Consider the following 26,432-nt stretch of genomic DNA (forward strand, 5'->3'; position numbering starts at 1 on the left):
TTGTATATTGCCGCGTTTAAGTTGACACCGCAACTCGCGAAAAAATAGGTTTACTGCAAACTTACGTTGATGCATTACCCCCCCCCCCCTTCACCCTTGCCTGCCCCGACCTGCGTTATATAGTTCCCTGTGTGGTGGCATGACGGCGCATGCACAGCTCAAAGCAATAAACGTGAAACGATGCAATCCCTAAGCGAACAGTCAGAGGAAGCTGGAGATACAAGGCGATAAAACGGCGCCCTCGCATGTAGCCTGGCTGCAGAGCTACGAACAGAACAGCAGTAGCGACGACGCACGGAAAACAACGCCTAACGCTCCGTTTGCCCGGTTCCGCAGGTCGTTCCCGCCCCTTTGCATCGACAGTTTCTAGCCGACTGAGCGTTCCCCCGCTTGGACGCGCTGCCCTTTACCGGACAACCGGCACCAGGGGACGTAATCATCACCGACGAGGGGCGTCTGCTATCACCAGCAGCAGTGACGTACCGCGACCCGGCTATAAAACTGCTATCGCTGGCTACCCTCATCACTTGGCAGTAGCGACGACGCACGGAAAACAACGCCTAACGCTCCGTTTGCCCGGTTCTGCAGGTTAGTGCTTGGCATTTACACATCGAAATTTTTTGCATTTCTTGTCCGTCGCCGCTGCTGCCAACTGGTGTGTGCCCTGTTGTTCTGAAAATGTCAAAAGACGCGGCAAAAGTAAAGGATGAAATGCGAGCCGATCTGTCAAAGTTGAAAGAAGAGATAAAGCAGGAACTGAAAGCGTCACGAGAATCTGTCGAACGAAACCTACGCAACGAAATCCGAATAGTTCGCAATGAGCAAACTGAGATGATTAAGAGCATTGACCACGCGCATGCTGAAACTGAGGACCTAAAAAGGGAACTAATAAATGAAAAGGAAAAGAACGCAAAGTTGGAGCAAATAACCAACGAATTGAGCGTGGCGTGTGCTGCTCTGGAAAAACAGACAAAGGAGCTCGAGAGAAAGCTTAATCATGCGGAACAGTATTCACGAAGGTCGAACATTGAAATTAAAGGTGTCCTGAAGCAAGACGAGGAAAATGTTCTTAATCTTGTTACAAACCTTGGAGATGCTATTCATGAACCTATCACTGAGTCGGACGTAGCGTGTTGCCATCGAGTGCCCACTCGTGACCCTAATAATTCAAACATTGTTGTTCAATTTAAATCCTGTGTAAAATGGGACGCAGTGCTGGAAAAGGCGAAAAAAGTACGTCTGACAAATGAGGACATCAGTGTAGATTGTTCTTTACCAACTTCACCACCGATTTATGTAAATGAACACTTGACACCAGACAACAAAAGGCTTCTGGGCACTGCGATTGCGAGAAAGAAGGAGGTCTCGTGGAAACATGTGTGGACGAGGAACGGCACTATTCTAGCCCGCCAAACTGACGATTCTTCGGTGGTTCACATTTACACACAGGCAGACTTATCGAAGATGAATTAGGGACGCCGTAAAGCAGCACACGTGAAAATGGCTCTTCTAACATTGCCAATGGAGGAATCGCCACTTTTCACACCTTCACAGCTCAACGCATATTTTTCGCAAAACAAAGACAAATGCTGCCAAATCATGCATTTGAATATGCAATCGGCCGTAAACAAAGCTGACCAACTAACATACTTTTTATGCAGCTTAACCTGTCCCTTTGACGTCATTCTATTAACGGAAACATGGTATCGCTCAGACGTTGACGTCATCCATCTTCCCGGGTACAGATCATTTTTTCTTTACCGTACTACGAAGCGGGGCGGAGGCGTAGCAATGTCGATCAAAGAAAACTATTCCTGTGAAATTTTATCTGATCACTGCTTAAGTGACGACGACATAGAAATGCTGGCAGTTAGGTGTGGCGGTCAAGCTTTTTGCGTTGTTTATCGTCCCCCACATGGCAATATAGCCAATTTTTTTGGCAGCTTCGAACACGAGTTATCTTTTCTTTCTGAAAACTTCTTGGCGTGCATCGGGGGCGATTTCAACATAGATATGAGCACAAGCAGTTCAGTGCAAGAGCGCATGTTAGTCACCATACAAACAGCTGGCTTCCAAAATAAAATCCGCGGACCTACACGTGTTACCTCACATTCTTCTTCTTCTTTGGATTTACTAATCACCAATCGCGAGGATGCGTCATTTGTCGGTCGTATTGCGATAGACATTAGCGACCATCTTCCTATCTTCGTCCGTCTTCAAAAAGAACCTTTCGCCAAGACAGCCTTGAAAGTCCGTCGACAGCTACTTTCCCAAAACCGCCTTGACCATTTCAGGAACAGTATTTCACTTGTGAACTGGAATCCTGTTTTCCAGCACACAACACCCGATGAATCATACAGTGAGCTCCTTCGGCTCTTTCTCCCAATTTATGATGAGTGTTTCCCTATAGTTGAGATAAAACCTTCAAAAAAAGCACGAAAGCCATGGATGACTGCTCGCCTGGTACGACTGGTAAAAAAGAAACATAAGCTCTTCGCGACTTTCATAAAAAGTAGAGCCCCCGCAGTGTTAGCCACTTATAAATCGCTAAGGAACCGCTTAAATAGCGAAATTAAATCATCCAGGACTGCCTACTATAATAATTTGTTTAATGCGCATCTCTCCGACCGCCCGAAAGAAAAATGGAGACGCCTAAATGTTCTGCTAAATCGAAATAACCAACATCAGGACCTCGCGAGCCTAGTTATGCATGGCAAGGAAATAGCTGGGCCGTCCCTTGCAAATGCCTTCAACCAATATTTCACTGAAGTTGGAAGCAGTCAGTACAATCCAGGTATGTCTCGATTTTTGGGCGACAGGCTAAACGAATCGATGTTTCTTGAACCAACCGACGAAGCTGAGGTTTACTCAGTGTGTAAAAGTTTAAAGAACACGACAAGTCTTGACCCAAGTAATATTCAAAGTTTACCTGTAAAATACGTACTACCTTTGATCGTGCCATGCCTCACACATATTTACAATACCGCGCTTCACACAGGACGTTTTCCCGCTGCCATGCAGGTGGCCAAAGTTGTGGTTATTTATAAAAAAGGTGATAAAAACGTTCTAGGAAATTACAGGCCAATATCTGTACTACCTTTTTTCTCCAAGGGGCTAGAGCGAATAATGCATCGACGATACTACAATTTCCTACAGAAGCACTGTGTAATAGCCAACTGTCAGTATGGATTCACCAAGCATAGATCAACTGAGCATGCTCTGCTTGATCAAAAAGAATACATATTAAATAACTTCGAAGCTCAACACCTCACCTTAGGCGTCTTTGTAGACTTTAGCAAAGCATTCGATACACTGAATCACGAAACTCTGTTTAAAAAACTCGACCACTACGGTATACGTGGCCACGCCCTCTGTCTCATTCAATCCTATTTCAGTGCTCGTCGCCAGTATGTCGCTATAAATCACTGCTCTTCGGACTTGTTAGCAATCACAAACGGCGTGCCCCAGGGCAGCCTTCTGGGGCCACTCCTATTCAACATATATATATTAATGACGTATGCAACACCAGTAATTTAGTTAAATACATCATATATGCTGACGACACCAGTCTATTTTTGTCCTCACCTGACATTAAAGAACTAACTAGCAGCGCAAATACAGTTTTGTCATCATTATCTGAGTGGTCATCTTTGAACTCATTAAAAATAAACAAACTAAAAACTAAAGCTTTATTGTTCCATCCGAAGGGGCAGCATATAGGCAGTGTGCCACCACTCTATTTCGACAACGCCCCCATTGAGTACGTGGAAACCTTCACATTACTCGGAGTGGTATTTACTGCTACTATGTCGTGGGACGCCCACGTAAGCAAAGTGTGCCTATCCCTTTCCAGATATATTGGGATAATTTCGCGGAATAAACATATTCTACCCACCAAAACCAAGCTTAATCTGTACTATGCGTTCTTTTATTCTTATGTATCGTATTGCTTCCTTGTATGGGGACAAACCACAGCATCTAACATCCAGAAGCTTCTAGTACTGCAAAAAAGAATACTTTGCGTAATTGCTAATGTACCGTATGATGCTCCGACACGTCCTATCTACCAGCAATACAGAATGATACCCGTAACAAGAATGTTCGATTACAGGTTTTCATTGTTCTATAAAAAAATAATAGCCGAAGACGACGCATTTTTTTCCGGCATTGTGACACTTACACCACATCGGACACCGTATGTGACACGACAGCGTATGATCTATTCATTACCACGATGCAGAACAAACTATGGCTTTTCCACACTAAAATACATTCTTCCGAAATACTTGAACACGCCATTTTACGACACGTTACACAGCATGTCTGTCTCGGCTATCCGAAATGTGTTTTCAAGCTAGGTGCCACAGTATGTGTACCCATGTATAGAACTCTATTGCATTGAACTGTAAATTTTGTGTAAAACCTTTATTCTGTTGTGCGGAAATACTACTTGTCCATGCTAATAAAAAAAAAAAGTTTCCTTTCATGCATGTATTTGAAAAAAAAAACAAAAAAAAGTTTCTTTTTATGCCCGTATTTAAAAAAAAAATATTTCCTTTTGAGCATGTATTTTACACGCCTTGTCTTTCCATGTACCTTTGCGTTGTTACAAGTGTATGTAACCATCACAGTCGCTACCAAACTGCCTCTTTGTAGGGGTGGCGAGGCTTGTCAAGCGGTCGTAATGACTGCTTTTTTCTTGCCACCCTCAGTTTTGTAAAAGAAGCTGAAATAAAGTGATTGATTGATTGATAGTTCGGAAGTTTCGGATTCTGGCATGACACATGTGACCACCGGAGCGAGCAAGCAGGGTAAACAGCACTCAGTTGACTTTTCCTTACCAGAACCAATTTACAAATGAATTACCGATTTTTTAATGCCTTCACGTTAACGGCCCCGTGTTGCAGAAAAACCAGTGTCGTCGCTGACCGGCGGTGTGGCCAAATATTTAAACATAACCGACCGGTTCATGACGTCACAAGCACATGTTCTTGCATGAGCAATTCAGACACCTCCATGTGATCACACTCCTGCTGCTCAATCGGATCGCGGACCAGGCACGGGGTGAAGCACATAAATTGGTGCTAGCGTGCTTGCATTGGTCGCAAACGTCTTAAGGATGTTTATATATGCAAAATAAAGTAATTGCACTGAAAAGTAAATTGGGAAACTAGGTGCGACTCCAACGTATGACCCTTGGATTGCGAGACGGGCACACTACTCATAGACCACAAACGTTCATCGGCTTAAGCGGGATAGAGGTGTACCTAGTGAATGTGTTGTGGATGCATGCGTAGTTAATTTTAACTATGCTAATTAGCGATTACATAATTCAGCCTGATTAATTCGATTTCTGAGATGGTTCATTGTACTTGAACGGTTTGATGCGTGTATGTGTGAGGTATCGATGTGCAAGGTGCGATTCGGGTATCACCAATCGGGGAAAGAGAGGTGTATAAACCCGCCGAGAGGCTGCTGATTATGCCACCACATGGTGATGCGATACTACTTTGACATTAGGTAGGTCTAGCGGAAAGTATCCAACTGTCACAGAGTCCGCCGAGGGGCGCTGCGATCTCGTTCATCTGCGGAGGCGGGCCGATTAGTGACCACGGCGGATAGCGGATTATGAACAGGGCCCAATCACGGTATCGCGTTCTACTTTCAAAGGCGAAGTATGCGTCCTCCAATTTTTTTACATCACTCAACTTACGCAGCCACACGCGGTTGCGCCTACCTTCCCAAGCTTGCCCTGCACGTACCCGCATGCATGCTGGTGTGCTTGCGCAGGAGGGAGCGCCAAATATGCTAGTATTTTTTTTTTTTTCAGAAACCCGGGTAATGAAATTAGGGGTGTGCAAATGGCACGAGTAAATACGGTATTTGGATGTACTAATTATGAATTTGCAAACTTAGCTGTAGACGGCACTAACATTGCCATACCAAAATGATGCACACCGAATGCAAGTCCTATAAAGAAAAAAGAAATGTATAGATCAACTAAAACCAGTTTCCGAAGGTATGCATGAGACCTTACAGGCACAATTCAGTTCTGGAACTCTATGCACAGCTTCCATCAAGCTTCTGACTGAGGTGCAGGAGACAATAAGCAGAATTAAAAAAGAAACTGCTTCTGGTCCTCCAACATGGCCAACCCCCTGAACTCAGTGCAAGGAAAAGTTTTAACAGCAAAAACCTGAGGCAGACATTTGAGACCAACTTTTCTTATATGTACAGTATCTTCTTGATAATTACACATAGTTTAGACCTACAATCAGCCTCCAATAACAAGTTTAACAAGGAACACCACAACACACATGAAAATAGAAGACAAGTACAATCAGATATAATGCTACTCATTCCGAAATCACAATGCCAGCAACAAAAGGATATGTAAAAATGGCAGAAAGACGTTTCACATGCTTATGTGGATTGCGGCTAATGTTGATGTACAAAAGTTATCATTAGAAAGCGCATTGAAGCAAAAACAAATTTTCCACAGACATATTCAAGTAAGCAGGGAATTTGACATCTGAAATTTATATTCCTGAAGTTTTACACACACATTAGCCGTATACTGCACTATTCAGGAGCATTTCTCAATCCAAGATTAATTTTAACAGGAAAATAGGAGCCAAATATATCCTAAATCCTCAAATTTGAATAACATACTAGCTTAAATTTGCGGGCAGAAAATTAATGAAAACTTAGTGAAGAACTTACAAGGGTGAGTCAAAAATTACCCACAATGTTGACATAACTCTTCTTGCATTGTTCATACTGACCTCTGCCCTCGTTTATTTTATTGTTACAGTAAAAGCTCGTTAATTCGAATTCCATGGGGCCGCCAGGCCAGTTCGAATTAACCAAAATTCGAACTAATGAAAGTGAGCAAAAATGGACGCGTTTGATGCCCGGAGGGCACGAAAAACATTTATTTAGCAAAACAATCTGTTATCATCTTCAGCTTCTTCTCTCTGAGGGCTACCGTAGTCACTCGGTCTTCTAGCGTGCGAATGCGACGGAGGGGGTCTTCTTCCCCCTCTTCAAAGCTGAAGAAAAGGAGCGCGACATTCAGCGCTCCCATAACTTCTGCCGCAGACGGACGCACGGGCTCTTGCTCCTCGTCTTCTGCCTCTTCTGGGACAGATTGCTCCCCAACAATTTCAGCGACAATGTCCTCATTACCTCGGGCACCGCACACTGCTGCATCGCTGTCTACTTCAACGTAATTTAATGATAATTGGGCCGCTCAGTGGAATGTCTGCGCTTCTCATTTCCTTCACCCACGTGATCACAGAGGTCTCAATTTCCGGATACTTGGCTAATCGGAGCCTTTTTCTGTTGCTGGCGAAATCTTCGGCTTCGTAGGCATCCTCGATGGCCTTCCTATTTCGGACGTAGGTCGACAACGTGCTCGGTGGAATCCCGTGCTTTTTCGCGATTTCAACTTTGCTGGCCTTCCGTTCGTACACCTCGCGTAAAATCGCCACTTTCTCCTTCACCGTCTTGGCGCAGTATTTCCCAAGCGAACACATCTCGCGGACACAAGCTCACAGCAAGCGGCGTGCAAAACGAGGGCTAAGACACTAAAACGTCGTTCCTCGAAGCAGTCGCGGCAGGAAAGACTGATTAGTACTTGTTCCAGCACCCTAGTGGCGCCCCGATGGTTGTGCCATCTATCGTTCTGCCGTGAAAGCTTCCAACGATGGTTTTCAACAGCGGCGCTTGGCGGCACGCAGTTCGAATTATGGGTGGCGGCGCCAATTTTTGAGTGAATTAACAAGCTGTTACGCGCATAAACTTCTATGCACTGCGGACCGGACCACGATGACTATTTCGAATTATCCAAAATTTCGAATTAACGAGTTGTGAATTAACGAGCTTTCACTGTATACTGTTGTGGTCCTGCTATCAAATTTTGATCCTAATTGCTCCATTTGTCTTCCTTTTATTCCAGATAGATTATGGCCGCTCCGCTGTTAGTTTGCACCAAAGAGGAACAACGAGCACCGATTCGGTTTTTGTGGTCGGAAGGTGCATCAGAAGCTGAAATCCATCAAAGACTTTTGGCACAATACGGGAACAGTGTCTTGCCGCAACGGAGTGTTTATGAATGGATTGAAAAATTCAAAAATGGTCGCAAGAGTGTTGCGCATGAGGAAGGAGCCGGACAACCATCTACGGCCACAAATGATAACACTGAGTGTGCACGTCACGTCGTTTTGTGACAGACGAGTGACAATTGATGAAGTGGCACATCGTCTGCAAATTAGTCATGGTTCTGCCTATGAAATCATGCACAACAGTCTTAGGTTTCATAAAGTCTGTGCAAGATGGATTCCAAAACAATTCACAGTGTTGCATAAAAAAAAGACGAACACGCTTGGACATCTGCCAAAAGCATTTGGATCACTATGGTAATGAAGGTGGCGGCTTCTTACACAGAATCATCACTGCTAACGAAGCCTGGATCCACCAATACAAGCCAGAGAGTAAACGGTAGAATATAGAATGGAAACATCCACAATGGCCCAGCAAGAAAAAGTTCAAAACCCAACCATCCACAGGAAAGCTGATGCTTACCGTTTTCTGGAATGCAAGAGGCTCAGCACTGGAACATCGTCAGGATAGAGGGACAACAATGTGAGCATTGCAGTGAGATGCTTACTGACAAGCTAGAGCCTGCAATTCGAAGCAAATGCCGAAGACTACTCTCGAAGGGTATTGTGTTGTTGCATGACAATGCCCGTCCACATACTGCTGCCCACCTTGCTGAAGCGCTCCGGAAACTGCGGCTTGAAGTACTGGCTCATCCTCCGTTAGTCCTGATCTTGCCCCTTCTCACTACCACTTGTTTGGTCCACTCAAAGAGGAATTAAGAGGCCGTAGATTCACCTCAAAGTGAAGGACGCAATGCATGCGTGGCTCGCTGCTCAGCAGAAAACCTTTTCTGAGGGCATCGGGAAGCTTGTGCATCGATGGACCAAGTGCGTTAAAAGACAAGGGGGCTATACTGAAAAATGATGTGAAGTTCAGTTTCCTCTTTGCATTGCAAAAAAAGTTATAACAGTTGAACCTCGTTATAACGAACACTGATATAGTGAATTATTGGTTATAGCGAACTAAATTCGAACTTTGGTTGGTCATGCTTCATTTTTACGACATTTATTCTTTTATAACGAAACCGAAAACGCAAGATCCACCGCGATATCGGCTGTAACGAAGAAATATTAGGTTTATGTGAAGCTCAAAACGCTAAAGGTAGCATAAAAAAAGCGAAATAAATATTGGAAGCCAATTCACAAGCACACTTTCTTTTTATCGCTTGAAAAGGTTGCAAAAACTTTGGCGGCCTGGCACATAAATTGCGCGTTTGACTGGTCGCGCCACCTATGAACAGAGCGCAAAAACTCTGAAAGCTCATATGATGACAAAGGGCCGAAGGGCCGCGCCACTTGTCCAGCGGTGAAGGCAAGCGCAGCAACACTGGCAACATCGAGGCGGCGGTGGCGAGCCGGCATTGCGTAGAGAGCCTGCTTTGCGGCACCCTCAGCATCATCGCAGAGCAGCACCGGGTTGAAATGACAACGAAGCAGAAGGCGGTCTCGCTCGAGACAAAACTGCAGATATTCAGAGCTGTGGACAGTGGCCGCAAGAAAAAGAATGTTGCAGCGGAGTTCAGCGTTCCCCCAAGTACCTTATCCACCATTTTAGCCGCAAGAAAGAAGATTGAGGGCAACTCCGAGAATGCTATAAAAGCTGACCGTAAGCGAGTTAGGCCTTGCCATCACCCGGACTTGGAAGCGGCTTTGCTTTCATGGTTTAAAGACGTGAGGGCTCGAAACTTGCCCAGTATCGGGAGCACTTCTTCAAACGAAGGCCGTCAGCCTGGCCTGCGCACTAGGGCATGACGATTTCCGTGCAAGCAGCGGTTGGCTGCTACGTTTTAAAGATATACATTAGATCGCGTGCCACACATTGTCTGGCGAAGGGACTGCTGTCGACGCGGAGACATGAGGAAAGTGGCTAGAGAATTTTCGGCCTCTGCTCCAGGAATACGACGAGCGCAACATGTCCAACCGTGTTTTTCAAGTTGTTGCCAGAGCGGTCACTGGCAGTAAAGAATGAAACCTGCCATGGAGGAAAAAAGAACAAAGACCGGGTGACGGTTGCCGTTGCCGTGAACATGGATGGCTCAGACAAAAGACGACTCACCGTAATCGGCAAGTCTGCACGTCCCAGGTGCTTGAAAGGAGTCAGTAATTTGCAGCTTGCGTACTTGTCTAACAAAAAGGCCTGGATGACGTCCAAGCTTTCGAAGACTGGCTCAAAGATTTCGACCAGGACATGGAGAGGCAGCACAGGAAGGTCCTGTTGCTCTTGGACAACTGTTCGGCGCACAAAGTCTCGATCGTGCTGAAGGCAGTTCGTTTGGTGTTTCTGCCACCAAACGCAATTTCTGCTTTGCAACCGTTAGACAAGGGCATTATCCGTTCACTCAAGTGCAATTACCGGAAGCGTTTGGTGATGCAACTGGTTTTCGATATTGATCGACGGAGATCAACAACCATCAACATCAAGACGACGCTTGAAATGTTTTATGAATCTTGGAATGAGGTGAGGCAGTCAACAATAAGGAACTGTTTCCCGGATGCCGGTTTTGTTTTGCCTGCCGTCGACGACGAAGTTCAGCCTGATGAAAACCTGGTAGAGCTGGACAAAACTTGGGATCGACTGGCACTCCCAGGAATCGCATTTGACGATTTCATTTCGGCCGATGAGAACTCTGCCGTGGCGCCTGAGCTGACGGATCAAGAAATTGTGGATCGCGCCGTGGTCCCCGAGGATAACAGCAGCAGCTATAGCGAAGGTGACAGCGAACGTGATGAACCACCAATAAGCAGTGCGGACGCAGCGGACATGGCCAGGAGGCTGAAAGGCTATTTGGAGAAACTGCCGACGACCAAAACTGCTGAGGTAGAAAAGGCCCTCTTGTGCATGGACACTGTGGAAAACTTTATTCTGCTCAGTGCTGTGAAAAGCCACCAGACAAAGATCACATCCTTCTTCAGATAAACGAACGCAGACCCGTTTTGTCGAACTTTGTTCTTTTGTAATTCGACTTTCCCATACTACGCTCAATTTTGTTTTAAATGCCACAAACCACAAGGAGACAGGTAAGGATTACCTCGTTTATAGTGGGTTCGAAGCCCAGAATAATGCATTTTAGTATTTAGAATATTTGCGCGAGCCAAATTGCGGATTTGTCAGAGCCAATATTTATGCATACTGTTACAACGAATATCGGGTATAACGAACTAATTTACGGTCCCGATGCTACTTCGTTATAACGAGGTTCGACTGTAGTAGCTACATTGAGTACGATTTTTGACTCACCCTCGTACATATCCAGCAATAAAAAATATGAACTGTTTCTAGCCTAGTGATGGACGATACCGGCTGCTGCTCAAATTAAGAAGGTGCTCATGAGGCCATGGACAAAGGCTTCAAATCCTTCAGTGCGATCCTACATATTCACTCAGTTGGTACACAGCAATTCAGCACACCAATTTACTCTAACATGCTTGCTCCAGATGAGAAGAGGCACCTTTACCAGTAATAATGAAGGACGACATACACATCAACGCTTTGGATTTATGTCTTGCCTGGCACAGGTCAAACCTAGTAAAATGAGAGATCTGTGCCTTGGTGCATGTCTGTCCTGATTAAGAAAGCCCTGAACACTCCCACTGAGCTTGGCAGGTTATCAAGTGCCATCAGCATTAACCTGAACAAGAAAACATTACTGCCAAAGGAATAATTAAAGAAATTATGACTGCTGCAGACCCATACGTGGGCCTTAACACTTCCATGCAGCAGTCTTCACGCCACCAAAGTAAAATAAAACTACACTAACACGTCAGTAAACCTCAAGTAAAATATCTTGTTTAGCTGCTCCCATTTGAACTGTCTTGTTTGCATTTCACTCAACACTCCAAGTACAATGGGTAGGTTACACAGCCGTGAACACCTTAAGTTGCGCAGTGCAAGACAGCACTCATAAACAAATTACAAAATTAAGGTGCAATTTATTACAGCTCCTATATCACGTCATATGACTCAATACTGCAGCCGGTATTCAGGTGGTCAGCGCCCCACTGCTCAACACAACAGTGGGAGATGCATTACCACAGGCCATGGTACCAGCGACAACCTTGGCAAGTGGGGCAATGCTCCCGGAAGTGTAAGTCAAGAAAAAATAAAGTTTGAATCTGAGTTGAAGGAAAAGGCAAAGGCTAAAAAATGTGCGTTTAATTTCTCCTCTCTTGTGCGCATTTACAAAAATTTGGAGGGAGGGATGACAGTGCACAAGGTGCCTTACATACTCCCGGGCATTTCTCATTATTAAATAGGGATGGGGTTCAGGACTCTAACAAGGGCTGTTCGCATACATCACAAAATGCACTTTACATTACACCGTTTTTAAAATGGTCCAAGCTTACTCTGTAGTTATAAAAAAAAACTTAAGCAAGCTCTAAATCTTGTAGCCACACGCTGCTAATGACAGTTTCAATGGTACAAAATTTTCTTTTTCTGCTGTGATTTAGGCTTTTCTACTCTTCATCTCCATAGATGAGTGATTAGAGCTGGTCTTTAAAGTAACATTAGTGGGTTCTACTCCTCACAGCAAGGAATGAGTGGTTTAGGAGATGAAATGTGATGGATTAATTACAAAAGATTATTACTGACATCATTTGCTCCAAGGAAGAAGTTTCCATTGCAATTTTTAAAAAATAAACTACTGCCAAAGTTCACCAAGGCACTAATTTTTGTTTAGCTACAGCATTAAAGAACAGCTGCTATCCTTCAGAATTCTGAACAATATGACTAGTCAAATAAGCCTACAAAAAAAATGCAGTTTTGTATATCAAACACCTTTTGCATTGAACTGAAGCAACCACATAGTAAAGTAACATTAACTAAAAGTATGAGCCTTGCTACAAACATCCTGCTTGTGCATGCATGTCTCATTTGGTCTTAGACGGAGACACTGTCAATGGCACTCAGTTTTGCTCCACACATTTGGCACTGCTTGCTTCAACTTGCCATGTCCATTCTTCCCCACAATAAAAGTAATGATATAGCAATACTATAAGTAAATAACAAGCACAAACATTTTACTAAAAGCAGTGGCATAGAAGTAGAAATGTGCATTGATTTACAAAATGCGAGACTGCCAATGCTTTTAACCCCCAAACTCAGGGAGCAACAAAAAGTTCTACTGTGCGTTGATTGCATACTGTACTATCGGTACTAAAATCTCAACTACCCCATTTACTTCACAGCTTCTTTCCATCACAATCTCAACATCTGTGCATAACACAACTCACACAGAGCTGCTCCAATCCCACCTTTAAAACTGGGATAACCCATACTAGCCAGCTTTGATATTTCAAACAACCTAATGTGAGGTGCTGCAGGGATGGTAACATGGTATATATAGCAGCACCAATGTCTTTGAATCAATACATGGCCAAGCGTCCGTGCGTTGGGAAAAGTCACACACCACACTGCCGCACAACTGCTGCACCAAAGACGTCTCACTCCTGTTTTGAAAGACGAAGGCTTTGAGCTTGTTCTTCATCTTCAAAGCTTGCTGATAGCTTGATGCACACCTGACTTGGCACAAGCAAGACAGATTTCACCTCTGTGGCAGACTCGAACACTTCTGCCCAACAGGACACACGCTGCCACGTGACTAGCTCCTCCAAATGAGGCACAGCCGTGGTCATGTATTCTGGCTTTAGCCGCCAACATACTGCAGGAAACTGGATGTCCTCAAGTAGACAGGTTCCTAGATTGTGCCAGAACGGCCCATGGACACACTAGCAACTGCAGTGTCTATACTGGTTGAGGTGCTGAACTCACTTTCCCTGCGTCTGTTCAAGCTGGCCTTAAAGAACTCGTAGACAGACCAGGAGATTGCTGTACCAGGCATTTGGAAGAGCACTCGAGCTTGCAACCCCTGCAGAGGAGGTGAAAACAAGACATTAATTAGGTGAAGTCTAAAATTCAGATATACTGGTCTTAAGTAAACTGAATAAGACTACTAGTGTAAAGAAGTAATGACATGATATTTGCTGTGCTGATGACAGAGTTCCAGTTAAGCAGCAACACAACAAGCAAGGCACGGCAGCCAACCGGCACCCTGGGCGAGCCAACATTCTATACTTACGTGTTTGCACCATGCACAGACTTCGAGAAAAAATATGTGATGCTAAGTTTGACTAAAGGACTGCTGATGGAACTTGTCAGATATAATGGAATTTTGGGTGAACACAAAGAAAAGTCTTCTTAGCAGAGTAGTTCGTCAACTGACTTTTGCTTACAAAGCATCACTACGGTTGACTCAACCTCCATCCCCGCCTGCTCCGTAATGCAACCACCACAAACCTCCATTCATAACCACTGCCTATGTGTGAGCAGGCAAAGGGAGGGAAATAAAGGGCTCATTATGACGTACATAGGAAAAAAGCGAGCAGTCACCGAAACAAAAGAAAGCATAGGAAAAATTTCCTATCCTTTTTTTTTTTTAATTTGTGGTGTTAATCAATAAGATATCAATAGTGCAATTATTTTACGGCTGAAAGATAAATGATTAGAAAGTAGAAGAAAAAACAACCACATGCCGTCGGTGGGATCCAAACCCACGACCTCTGAGAACCCCTTAGTGGCATTCTATTTATATGCTAGACTAAGAAAAGGGCTGAGATGTGCCTGGCTTTTAGAAGAAAGCACTCTGAGCAAACCTAAAGGGCCCAGGGGAAAGCTCGAGGGCAGTTGAGATCACGTATGGTACCACAACATAATAGACCATCACTGCAGCAAGGCATGAACGATTCATTCTCTTGATGCTGCTAAAGGTACAATAAAAAATGGGCAACCAAAGGCCATGTGCACAAATGTACAACAAGAACTAAGGTTTCAAGCCATTTCTCAACCTGCAGTAAGGCCTAAAGTGAAATGCTTTCTTTATAAATAGGTGTGCAACGAGCCCTGAACTGCTAACTGGATGGTGCCCAATTCTTGTTTTCATCCCTTGCAACAACTTCGCTGGTAATAACATCCCATTTTTCATTAATCACCACTACCTATATTGATACTTGCTACACGACTACACGCAGAAACACATGAGGTCTGCCTAGAAACTATTCAACCAAATTTATTTATCTCCAAAACCAACCCACAGTTCAGGCTAGACTTCATTTGGCTGCATGCTAAAGCGAACAGTACTGCATGCACAAGTTGTCACTATTGTCACCAGCTTGGTCATGCTTGGTCAATAGCAAAGCAACTACAGTTTAACCTCGTTATAACGAAGTTGAAGGGGCCTGGCAATTACTTTGTTATAGCCGTAACTTCGTTGTAGCCAGTGTTGACAAAGCTTCCATGGGGAATCGTCATTTCTTCGCTATATCCATTGTTCTATCATAAACCAGTTCATTATAATGAAGTTCGACTGTATGTGCTTGGCCGGCCATCATGCCTCATGCAGGGTTTTTAACAAAGTCTGACATCACCAGTGTCTTCCAACCTTGCAATAGGCCCTACACATATATGTGTGAATTCTGGTTACTCTAAGGGCTGCAGCCTCATTTGAAAGGCAACAGATTTCACACCACAAAAGTAAAACAGGATGTGAATAAGCAGTTGAATGCCACTTAATAAAATTTCGCAGTATGCTTCAAAGAGCGGGAGGAGCACTGGTTTAAAAGTACGAGCTCTTGAGGGAAGTACTTGAAGGTGAGTAACATCAATTCTTCAATTTCCATAACCCAAGGAGAAAGGTCCACACACTTTCCTGGGAGACTTTGCATGTGCACACTATGCAAAGCTCACAAAAGCAAAATTCATATCGCATGGCAAAGTGGTGCACGCTAACCACCTTTGGCATGCGCTCTGCACCAGATGCTACACATGCACACTCCAAATTATAATGGTTTCTGTGCTATGAAGCTGTCAGTGTGTGCTGCCACAACTACTACTTTATACATCTGACAGGTCCACTTCCAAGGAATAATGGCAGAAATAAGAAAGCCCTGTGCCATGTTCCCCTCTAATTTAGCTTATAAACTGCAGAACACCAGACAGCATATTACGAGTGCCTCTTTTTACTCTAGAGAGGCAAGATGGTGACGACTGGGCATCACTAAATGGCTGATGGGCAAGTCAACATGGGCACTTTGGTACATAAAGAGGCCACAATATGTTAGAAGGATAAACATGTTTGTTGCTAACAAGGCAGTGAGAAATGACAGAGAAAATTATACTTCAGTTCATGCAAACAACACTCAGTGGTTTCAAGTAAAATACAAACAATATGGGTAAGAACTAGTCTCACTGTCTGTGCCATTTGTAATAGTATGTCAACCAAGCATTTTGGTGTGTACAGAGTGGGTTGCTAAGTAACAAGATGGAAGTATTTTAAACATGCACTTTCATGCTGGTAGTTCAATGAATATTATGCAAGTCAGCAAACAATGCAGTGAACATATGTCATTTTATTCCATTTGTCAACCGCAATGCCCCTAATTTTTTTTTTTTTGCTGACTCACAATATGACAATGGAACAAATACCAAAATAAGAGAAGTGAAGCAAAAAAAAATTTGGCTGCGGTTCAACTCGGCTGAACCTGGAAAGGTCGGTCGCGCCATCTGCTGGACCATCGCCGCACACTGCGTGTTGGGGGTTTCAGTGGGTGCTGCATGATGGCACTATGACTGTACGCCATTCACAAGGGGAATTCATCGGAAATCCACTTCGTTACTCGCTTAACTGGGATATCTGTAATTTACATTCTAATTAAATTATTCACGCCTGCCTCAGAATACATATCTCGAAGATATGTTCCTTACACATCTGTGCATTCACTAGATGCGCCTTCATTCACTTTCAAGAGTCAAACAGTCATGGCGGAGTGGAAGTGTCTCAGTCTCGCATGCTGGAGGCCTGAGTTCGATTCCCATCTACCCCACAATTTTCTTGTTTTTTTATTAACTGAGGCCACTTCAATGTCTTATCTGCACCATAACATGACTTTCAAGGTTTGTATGCGAGAAGTGTTAGCAGAGTTCCACTGAATTTCTAAAAATGAAAAGGCTAGGTACAACTTTTTTGTATCAATTGCATATCTCACATTTCTAGGTCAAACATGAATAAGAGTGAATTTTTGTACTTTGACAAAAAAAAGAGGGGGTGACTAGAAAAATCGACAGTTATGAGTTTTACTCTTATCTGCATATTTGTGCTTAATGCAAGTTTGTTTCAACATGATGGCAAAGCATGTAGACATGATGAAGATATCACAACTGAACATTTCACATTTTCTTCCAGGTCGCAAAATGAGGTGACCTACCCGAAAGTATCCCTTCAAGCCGCAACAGCTGTAGATGGTCGTTGCAGCATTGATGAGGCCACTGATCTGAGGCTGGTGGGTAGTCTTGAGCAGGGAAGTCTCTTGTGTGTTCAGCAATGTCTTGCACACATCCAATGGCGTGGTGACGGCTGCAGCGAACGCACCTGCTACACCACCAGATACCATGTGTGCCATCGGGTTATAGGCACGTTCTTTGTTAGTCACCACCTGCATGAACTCATAGGTGACAAAGTGGACGCATTGGAACGGAATGTTCATGGACAGCTGGGTTGTGTAGCTCCGGTAGAAGGCTCGTGCTCCTTCATGCTGCCACACGTGCAAGAAGCACTCTGTGCATCGCTTAAACTGGCTGTTGTACATCTGCATTCGCTGCTTAACCACTGCACAGAAAACGACCTCAATTCAGTGCACTGTTGGTTGAGAAGAAATGAAATTTGTAAAGCCACTTGGCTGCAAACTCACCTTCAGCTGGGTTCATTATGCTGTCATGCATCACAGTGGCCAGACACCCTGCAAGGCCTGAAATTAAAAAGAATGACATGTGCACCTATGACCGAACTTCATGGAACAAGTGCAAAATGTATCGCTCTTTGCAATGGCATGTAACTTCCACACTGCCTCATTCCCAGTACCAAAGAAGTCTGATGGCAACATTGCAGACTTGCCTAAGTAATATGCTTTAGCACTACCTGCACCAGTATTTGCCCTAAAGAGCTGTACAGCTAGAATGTTTCTGAAAAATTATCCAATATGCATTCAGCTATGATATGATTCAAGCTGTGTAACTGCCTGAATGTTACAGCAGGTACGGAATACACTGAGAAAAATGGTTACAAACCACCAGCCTCTAGAAGAAAAAATTTTTGAAGCGAAAAGCTTCACTATGCTACATAAAGCAGTCGTTGCATAGGCCAGAGAATAACCTTGAACGACCTTCAGCCCAAACATGTCAGTCGGGGTATGACCATATGTGGTACAGTTAGGGTTGTCGAACCCTTGACCCATGACCTTTAGTTGACCTTTGACATTGGTGACCTTTGGGTTGACCTTTTGACTTTAAGAACATCCGATGGGGTGATGTGAAGCCATGTGATGACATCTGATGGGGGTGTCGTAAGACTATGTTGATACCACGTCATAGCCACATGGTTGTGCGGGTATATTAAGAACTGCTGTTGTGAGCGTGTAGCAGAGCTGCCATGGATGAGCCTCAGACACTTAACAAGTGTCCTTACTTTTCACTGAATTCCAGGCTAGCCAAGTTAAAGGAGTATAGACACCCAACTTTTGGATGCGTGTTTTCCTGTTTGTAATGATGTGCAAGGCATTATTATACATGAATTACCACTTGTATTTTCCTATAACCGCTAAACAATTTAAAATCGCATTTCTTTCTTATGCTGTTTCAGTTTCAACAGCAGAATGAGGACTGTGACGTCAACGTGTGCTTACAGGTCACAAGAGACATGAAAAAACTGCAATATAATTGCTGCTTCCACATTTTTTGTCATTCTGGCTCTTGAGAAAGGCTAACTTCAGCACTGCAGTAAATTAAAATGATGAAGCAGCAATTTTATGGATGTTTTTCTATGCCCCACGTGACACAAAAGCACTCTGACAACACAGCCTTCATTCGGCTGTTGAAACCGAAACAGCATGACAGAAAAATTCTATTATAAATTAATAAGTGGTCATAGACGAATATCACACAGTGATTCATGCGTAACAGAGTCTTCAGCATCATTGTAGAAGAAGAAAACATGCCACCAAAATTAGGTGTCTATATTCGTTTAAGCCACTGCCAATTTTTGAAGCGAACAGCTTCATTACACTAGTGAACACTGCGCTTCAGGCGAGCCGGCGTATGTCGGAGCATGACGTCACGCACCGTGGAGATGGCCGCCGCCGACTCCGTCACCTGACCTTTCGCCGCTGCCGCGTTTCTCTCTCTCGCTCCCTAGTTACTACTGCGCATGTGGCACTAGTAGCACCAAGCGACAGGTGTACCGCTGCTGCTGCACGAGAGGCTACTGTGCCATTTCCTTTCCTCAAAAACCAAACAAGTGAGCCCACAGCGTTTCATAGAGTTTATTGGCGTTGACAACTTTGTAAAGGCCGTTCATTTTCGCAAAAGGAAAGGCGCACAATCGGCTCCGCGGGTAAGCGGAGACCTCAATCTCACTTTCATGTTACGTGGCGTTCGTGTTCAACTGCAAAAGCCTGCTTTGATTGCGTTCCGCACACTCTATAAGCAGCGCGCCTTCCCTGCCACCCTGGGAGGTGCATGCAGTTAATAGTTGATCGCGAGAGATTGATCACCAAATGAACGCTGCGGCCTAGCTACAGCTTGCAGTGCCGCATGTCAGCCACAACGCTGTCAGCGCTAATGAATTCAGGCCACATCTCTCACCACCAAAGCACGAATGTATCAAAGCATGTACCAAAGCACGAATGAGGCGTCCGCATATCCAAGGAGCCAGTTGTGCGCCCTTCCTTTGCTCAAATCCATCATTGTCTACACCAACGCCAATGAACACAGTGAACGCCGACATCTTTCACTTTGTATATCCTGGATTAGCTGAGCTAATCCACATAACTTTTTTTTTATGCGTAAGCAACATGTGCATTTCAAAGCTGATGCTGTTTATGCAACAAGCTCACTGAACTTGAATAAACACCAGGTTTTAAGAATTTCAAAATATGACCAATGCTGTTAGATATAGTTAGAAACAGTGCACACTTTTATGCAGCAAGGTGCTAAATCAAGCTGCAGGAAAGAGCAGCATAAAACAGGCTGCACACTTTTCTGAATTAAAAGCCCTATACAGCTCCAGACAGTACCGGTCTTTTATAGAATGTTTGAAATGCAGTAACTGGTCAGCACATCAATGAAAGAAACCTGCAAAGTCAATAATTTTTGAACATTTTGGTTTCTGTTAGGAAGATACCAGATAACACAAACCAGAAAAAAATTCTATTTTCCTTTTGTTGTAAACAACTTGCCCAAATAGAAATGAAAAGAAACAAACATTTTAGGCAATTCTAACAACAGCAATACTTGCACACACCTCAATGCAAGTAACTAAAAGAAGAAAGCTTTTCAAAGAAACAAAACAGAGCGGAATAAAAGGTGCCAGCTGTTAACGCTCTTGAGCATACAAAAATACAATGGAGGTATAACAAGAATTTAACCACAGGTATTGAGCTCCCTCGTGACAACCACTCACTTCAACTGGTGACGTATGGACCTGTTACCACAATACGAGCAGTGTAGTGCAAAGCATATACTGGGCATTATACCGGGACCAAATCCTCAACCTGCTGTAATCCTGTGTCAAGGAAGCATCACACCATACAGGCGTTGCATACATTTACGTGTGAAATATGCACTAAATTGTTCTGTGCATGTTTCCTAGTCAAATATTACCTTGCTGGCCAGACAGAAGTTGGCTGACGAATTTTTACCTGTCCAAGCAACACTACAGGGTTATGAGGCACACTAAAGAAGAGGGCTCCAAATTAATATTGATAACTATGATTTTTTAATATGTGCACTGATATGTTAGTATAAGCCATTTTTGCATTTTTCCTCCACGGAAAGAAAGTCGCCATGGAAAAAATCAAACTTATTGCAGATCTACAAGGAGATGACCACCCTTCACCTAGAGCAAAAGAATTTCTATTGAAGAATAATGATTACGACTGATTTAACAGCAGTCTAGTATATCTTAATTTTATATCAAAGAACAACATTGACCCCCTTTTTCTGCAAAATAAACTTGAGATGCATTCCACCAACCTACTACAACATGAAGCAGGACTCATTGCTTCAACATCTGAAATTAATGTCTTCAGGAGGAACGAAATCTGGGTTACGGATTCAGACGACTTGTCATGTCCTGTTCAGCAACACTAAGCATAAATACTTTGTTTTGCGCATACATGACTATTCCGCAATATTTTTGCATTGTGTGTTACCTGTTTGGACTGTGCACGTTTATAAATGCACACGCAACACAGTGAGGCGTTAGTAAATCTACAGCCTTCCGGGCCAAGATTTGTGGCTTGCTATGCATTTCCAGCATTCCAAATTTCCCTAATGTGAGAACTCTTGTCCTCACCCATCTAAAGTCTACAAGAGCCCCATTATCCTTAAAAGCAAGCTTCTTGGGAGCTTTACTTGTGATAAAGATTCTACAGCCAACAAACAAGAACCAAGCTCAGGCTAAGAGAAGTGTATTGAGAAAATTTTTACACTCTTCAACAATGTGCACGTCACCGTACTGGCGCACACCTGAAAAATACAAGGAGAAATTAAGTTTTCAATAGTTAGTCCTCCATCTAAATTTGCTTTCAGAATTATTCACAAATCACTGTTCTCAAGGAACTTTTGAAACATTCATTTTTTGTACAGATGGTTTACATATCCCAAATGTCCACCAAAGGTTAAGTTTTTTCATTTCTCTCTCTCACACACACACAACAAAAACTGTGACCTCTGCATTCAAGATACTCCATAAGACACATTAACTACAAATACAATCATTATCATTAGGGGTGTGAAAATTGTACTTTTTCGAAACCAAGTTGAATACCAGTAGTGTAGGTTTGCTACCAAACTGAATACAAATCGAAGAGTGAAATAACTGAATTGAATGCGAGTCTAATATTCATACGCATCATCTTTACTAGTGGCATTTATGCAAAAACAGTGAAGTGCTAGTGATGGTACTATGGTACAGCACTATAACTCATGCAGTAATTACTAAAGCAGTCAAAAAGGTATCTACTATAGAGGGCGCAACTAGGCAGTCACTATATTAACGCCATGACCATCATTCTGTAAGCAAAGGAAAGTTTTTTTTTTTTTCCGACGACAGCGAATAAACTAGTACCATATATCAGTACATGGGAGGCGCACAAGCTATGAGCTATGGCCTCTGAGATCTAGAATCGCAGTAGGGGTTTCGAAGCCTGGTTGAACCGCGACGCGTTCCCGAATTTTGGAAGCCACATATGAGCTTTATGAACACGTCCACATGAATGGACTGCAGCACAGCACTGAACCCCCTTTCCCACACATACCAATCGAGAGAGCACAACATGCGGCATCACAATAAGCCGTTTTTGAAACAGTCGCGGAAGGCACTTATTCGGATAAATTACTTGAAAATCATTCGAAAGCTAAGAAAACATATTTGAACAGCTTCAAATGATTCTGAACATACCCTACTTGATTTGTTCAGCAAGTTGAATTAACTGGCTATTCATGAATTTCAAATTTCATGCGCCCCAAACTATGAACTGTTTATTTGCTGAAATGAGTATATCATTTATAACTATGGGTTTTGCATGTTGGAGAAGTAAGCATGTGCATATTAACACCTGTTGTCGATCTTGACATTCAATCAAAGTGATTTCAAAATGTGCCAGAATGCCCAAGGTATGATGACAGTGACTTCTTCACTTCTTCAGCTCAATAAATTAGACATACTTCATTTCACAACATACATGCAGAGTCAAATATATGAAATATAAAGTGGCAAAATGAGGCATTTTTTCTGGTCACATCAACCTGATCTGATCACCAAAATTTAAATGGGCAAATTCGTACACATGCACTGGTAGCATGTCATAAGTAAAAACAGCGCTAATTTTTACACAAACCACACAGAAAGATCAGACAGGACGGGCGCTGTGGTGTGGACAGGCGCTGTGGTGTGTGTGGTTTGTGTAAAAATTAGCGCTGTTTTTATTTTTGTTACACAATGATTCACCAACTAGCCCAGCAAGAGGTACTGTAGCATGTCATCACTGCATTTTATTGAGGGCAGACCTATTCACATGCTTTTCATGCCTGGCTTTGGAATGAGGCCTGAAAAAACAAGCTTTAAGCCATTACAACCTCAAGCTCAGCAACATAAGCAGATGCCCTAAAGCCCGTAAACGAAAGCCAAGCACATACGGTGAACTCTTGTCAGTTATTTGAACAACTGGTTTCTTCGAACTGATGCTTTGGTGCTGTCAACATCAAATGTGTTAGGAAGGTTCCTCTTAAACTGAACTCTGCATAAGGAACGAATTTTCAGTTCAAATTATTGAGAGTAAACAGTAATACATTTAAGATTACTATCATGAATGTCAGAAATTATCTGACAGACTCAACAACCTTAGTGCAGACTTGATTCATCTACTCTTAAGGGGCTCCGAAAAAACACCTTCCGAGGAGAGTACATAAACACACTCAATCACTACGTTCTGTTCACATGAACACCTGAGCCGAATAATACACTTCTACATGCAGCAGAAAACCCACAATCGCGAGAAAGTTGCCGAGCCCTTTGACTTTTTCAGAGCCCTTCGACTTTTTCACACTCCTGTGTATGACGGTTAAGAAATGGCTATTGGTAAGATTCTATTAGCCATCATGCAGCTAACATGGTCGCGGCCAGTCAGCTGCATCGCTCCAGCAGGTCAGGAAGCTTTTCCCTCCCCACCCCCCTCGGGGAACTACCACACCCGTCAGCGGTGGGGCCGGTAGAGAAGAGCCGACCTTTCAGCTTTCAAAAAGTGACAAGAGGACAGCGAAAGGCGCAAAGACGTTGAAATTCAACTTTGACTACATAACTTAGCTTCTATAAAATGCATTAAAAAAATTCTTGCTGGGGGATATTTGCGAAGCAGAGCCCTTTAACATTCCAGGCATACCGCACCTTTTTGTGAGCCGCTTCAGAGCCCCTTCAATAACTTTATACAGCCAAAATATGCGCAAGAAGGTCGTGCATTAATCAGCGATATTTTATGGCACATTCCAATCGGCAATACGGAGCATGTTTTCATGCTCCGCAAACCAAAAAGCATGTGTTAATGGACAATTTTGATTCAAATCCCGAGTAACTGGCAGAGACCGAATTTATGCACTTTCACACATTCAGGGCTCTGCTCTATATCGCTGACTGAAATGCGCCATACATACATTTGTAAAACAAAAAGATCAGTCTCTCTGAAGAAGCTGCAGTAAAAGACTGAGCCTACAGATACTAAGCACCAGGCTTGAGCACAGGAATATGTGGTAATTAGGTTAGGTCTTTATGAACTGTATAATATGGCTTTCACACTGTAAAAATTCCACAGCCACAGAACAACTTAAAAGACTAATCAATGTTATTCCACAAACAGAAAAAGCACACCAGTGCAGCTGTGTAACAGCAAAGTGCATCATCAGAAAGAAGGCACTGCAACAAATTCCACCATGCAGCACACAAATGAAATGACCCAAGCACCTTGAGAAATGGGACTGTTTGTTCCGTGTTCCGTGCCGCTGATACTTCGCTTGAGCTTTTCATAACATGAGAAGTACAAGGCATGGGCTGGGCCAGCACCGATAACCACTGCACTCATCCCCCGTACAGGTCGGAGCGCACCTTCATGTCGTACCATCTTGCAGAATGCATCAGGAATTGAGCTGTATCTACCGCCGGGGCTAGGCCGCAGGCTTTGCATTCTAGTCTGCAAGTAAAGAGAGTTACGTAAACATATGTGTATACACAAATGAATGGTCAACATTTGATTACGCTTTTGAACACATACTAAGCCCATAGTTTTCAAATATCATGTGCACGCACTGGGCAAAAATGCCATTTGTAGCGATGTCACAGGGCATAACTCGAGCACGCCGTTACAACCTGCGAGCACGACTAGAGAAAGGCTCATCTGCATAACTCTGTGCTCGCTGCAGACTACACTGCGACGTCGTCTAGCCACCAAAATAATCACAGCTGCGCGACTAGTTCTGTGGCTGCGTCCGGAAACAAGACAATCAACTTTTGTTAGGCAAATGAACCCATATCACCGCAGTAGTCTGCACTTGTGGCCAACAGCAGTCAAGGTCGCGTTTTTCACCACTCGCGAAACTGGTACGACGACTCTCATAGCATGGCAACTTTCAGTGCAGCCTTCAAGAGAAGTCGCTTAAGCTACCGTACAACTGATCACAAGCAGAGTTAGCAAATGCGCTGTCCTATAAACAAATTAACACAAACTCGTAACCGCAGCGCATCCACAGTATTAGCAGTGAAACGTGTAAAGCGCTTCGCACAACGTGCACAAGCAAGCATCGTGTTTTCCGGGCTCCACGCGTCTGGTATAAACTCACCTTGACAGAATCCAAAGGGTACATTACGCAGTGTTCCATGACTCCTGCCGCGGCACCCGCAAGCATGTGGGTGACCACATTGGCCGTCGGCAGACTTTCATAGTCCTCGAACTCCATAACATCAAGAGCTGATTAATAGGCCGCCTTGGAATTATTAACCTTAAGGAGACAATTTAGAAACAAAGGTGCATGAGAGCGTCCAAAACCCCTACATTTTTGTGTAGAAATACCAGAAATAACTTGTCGTAAGGGGTAAGGACAACTCGTGCCAATGGTTTACGGTGGCGGCAAGCAAACCAGCGCCGCCGCGCCGCTAGCTCGGCAAGAGGGCGCCCTCCTCGTATAGCGAATAGCCACTGGAGAGAAGAGCGACCTGCTTTCCACGCTTCCCTCGCTTGCCGTCTTGCGAGCCCACCTAGCGGCACCGACTTCGCCATTCGTTCCAGCCATGCATGGAGGAAGGAGCAGTACGGTTGCCGTTGCTACACTTGCCAGGCTTGCCAAGCCACATTTGCCGCACGGTAGCAATTGCCGTAGTTACCGTGATTACCGTACGGTAGAGCTAAAGCTCGTGCATACTGAATTACCTTTCTCATACAGTGGGCCCTTTTCTGTGTTTAAATTCGCATAATGCTCAGGTACATGCTCTCATTCATCACATCGCCTCGGCAACCTGCCGCGCCAGTCATCACCTTTTGTTTGCGAAAGGGATTGGTTCCTGCTGAGGTTGTAAATTTTGTTTCCACGATGGAAGGCTGATGTGACAGCGATTGTGAGAGGTCATGAGCTAGGGACAAATGGCAGGGACCCCGCAACAGAGGGGGGGGGGGGATCAA

The 26,432-nt window shown here is 43.8% G+C and overlaps 2 protein-coding genes and 1 long non-coding RNA gene across 4 annotated transcripts; 2 read left to right on the plus strand and 1 right to left on the minus strand.

Moving 5' to 3' along the window:
* The first annotated feature begins 201 nt into the window (after positions 1 to 201).
* On the plus strand, positions 202 to 11,446 carry LOC144111583 (uncharacterized). Of its 2 annotated transcripts, none has more exons than XR_013310115.1 (2): positions 202 to 336; positions 7,961 to 11,446. It is a non-coding gene; the product is annotated as an uncharacterized LOC144111583 (long non-coding RNA). The 2 variants fall into 2 exon arrangements; XR_013310119.1 differs by lacking the exon at positions 202 to 336 and adding an exon at positions 343 to 588.
* On the plus strand, positions 3,551 to 11,446 carry LOC144111567 (uncharacterized). Its single transcript, XM_077644856.1, has one exon. It carries the CDS (start codon positions 3,807 to 3,809, stop codon positions 4,356 to 4,358), a length of 552 nt encoding a protein of 183 aa, XP_077500982.1. The 5' UTR covers positions 3,551 to 3,806; the 3' UTR covers positions 4,359 to 11,446.
* Positions 11,447 to 12,300: 854 nt separating this feature from the next.
* LOC144111551 (mitoferrin-2-like) lies at positions 12,301 to 25,937 on the minus strand. The gene is made up of 5 exons (XM_077644855.1): positions 25,597 to 25,937; positions 24,725 to 24,950; positions 17,904 to 17,960; positions 17,421 to 17,821; positions 12,301 to 14,029 (listed from the first exon to the last, which is right to left on the minus strand). Exons 1-5 carry the CDS (start codon positions 25,711 to 25,713, stop codon positions 13,859 to 13,861), a joined length of 972 nt encoding a protein of 323 aa, XP_077500981.1. The 5' UTR covers positions 25,714 to 25,937; the 3' UTR covers positions 12,301 to 13,858.
* Positions 25,938 to 26,432: the final 495 nt, after the last annotated feature.

This window comes from Amblyomma americanum, chromosome 1, assembly GCF_052857255.1.
Source record: "Amblyomma americanum isolate KBUSLIRL-KWMA chromosome 1, ASM5285725v1, whole genome shotgun sequence".
NCBI classification, from domain to species: Eukaryota; Metazoa; Arthropoda; class Arachnida; order Ixodida; family Ixodidae; genus Amblyomma; species Amblyomma americanum.

Coding starts and splice junctions, on each gene's coding strand:
- LOC144111567 (XM_077644856.1), top strand. CDS start 3,807: ATGTCGTGGGACGCCCACGTAAGCAAAGTGTGCCTATCCCTTTCCAGA.
- LOC144111551 (XM_077644855.1), bottom strand. CDS start 25,713: ATGGAGTTCGAGGACTATGAAAGTCTGCCGACGGCCAATGTGGTCACC. Junction 17,822..17,903: donor CATAATGAACCCAGCTGAAG/GTGAGTTTGCAG, acceptor TTTTCTGTGCAG/TGGTTAAGCAGCGAATGCAG. Junction 14,030..17,420: donor GCTTGAAGGGATACTTTCGG/GTAGGTCACCTC, acceptor CCTCCTCTGCAG/GGGTTGCAAGCTCGAGTGCT.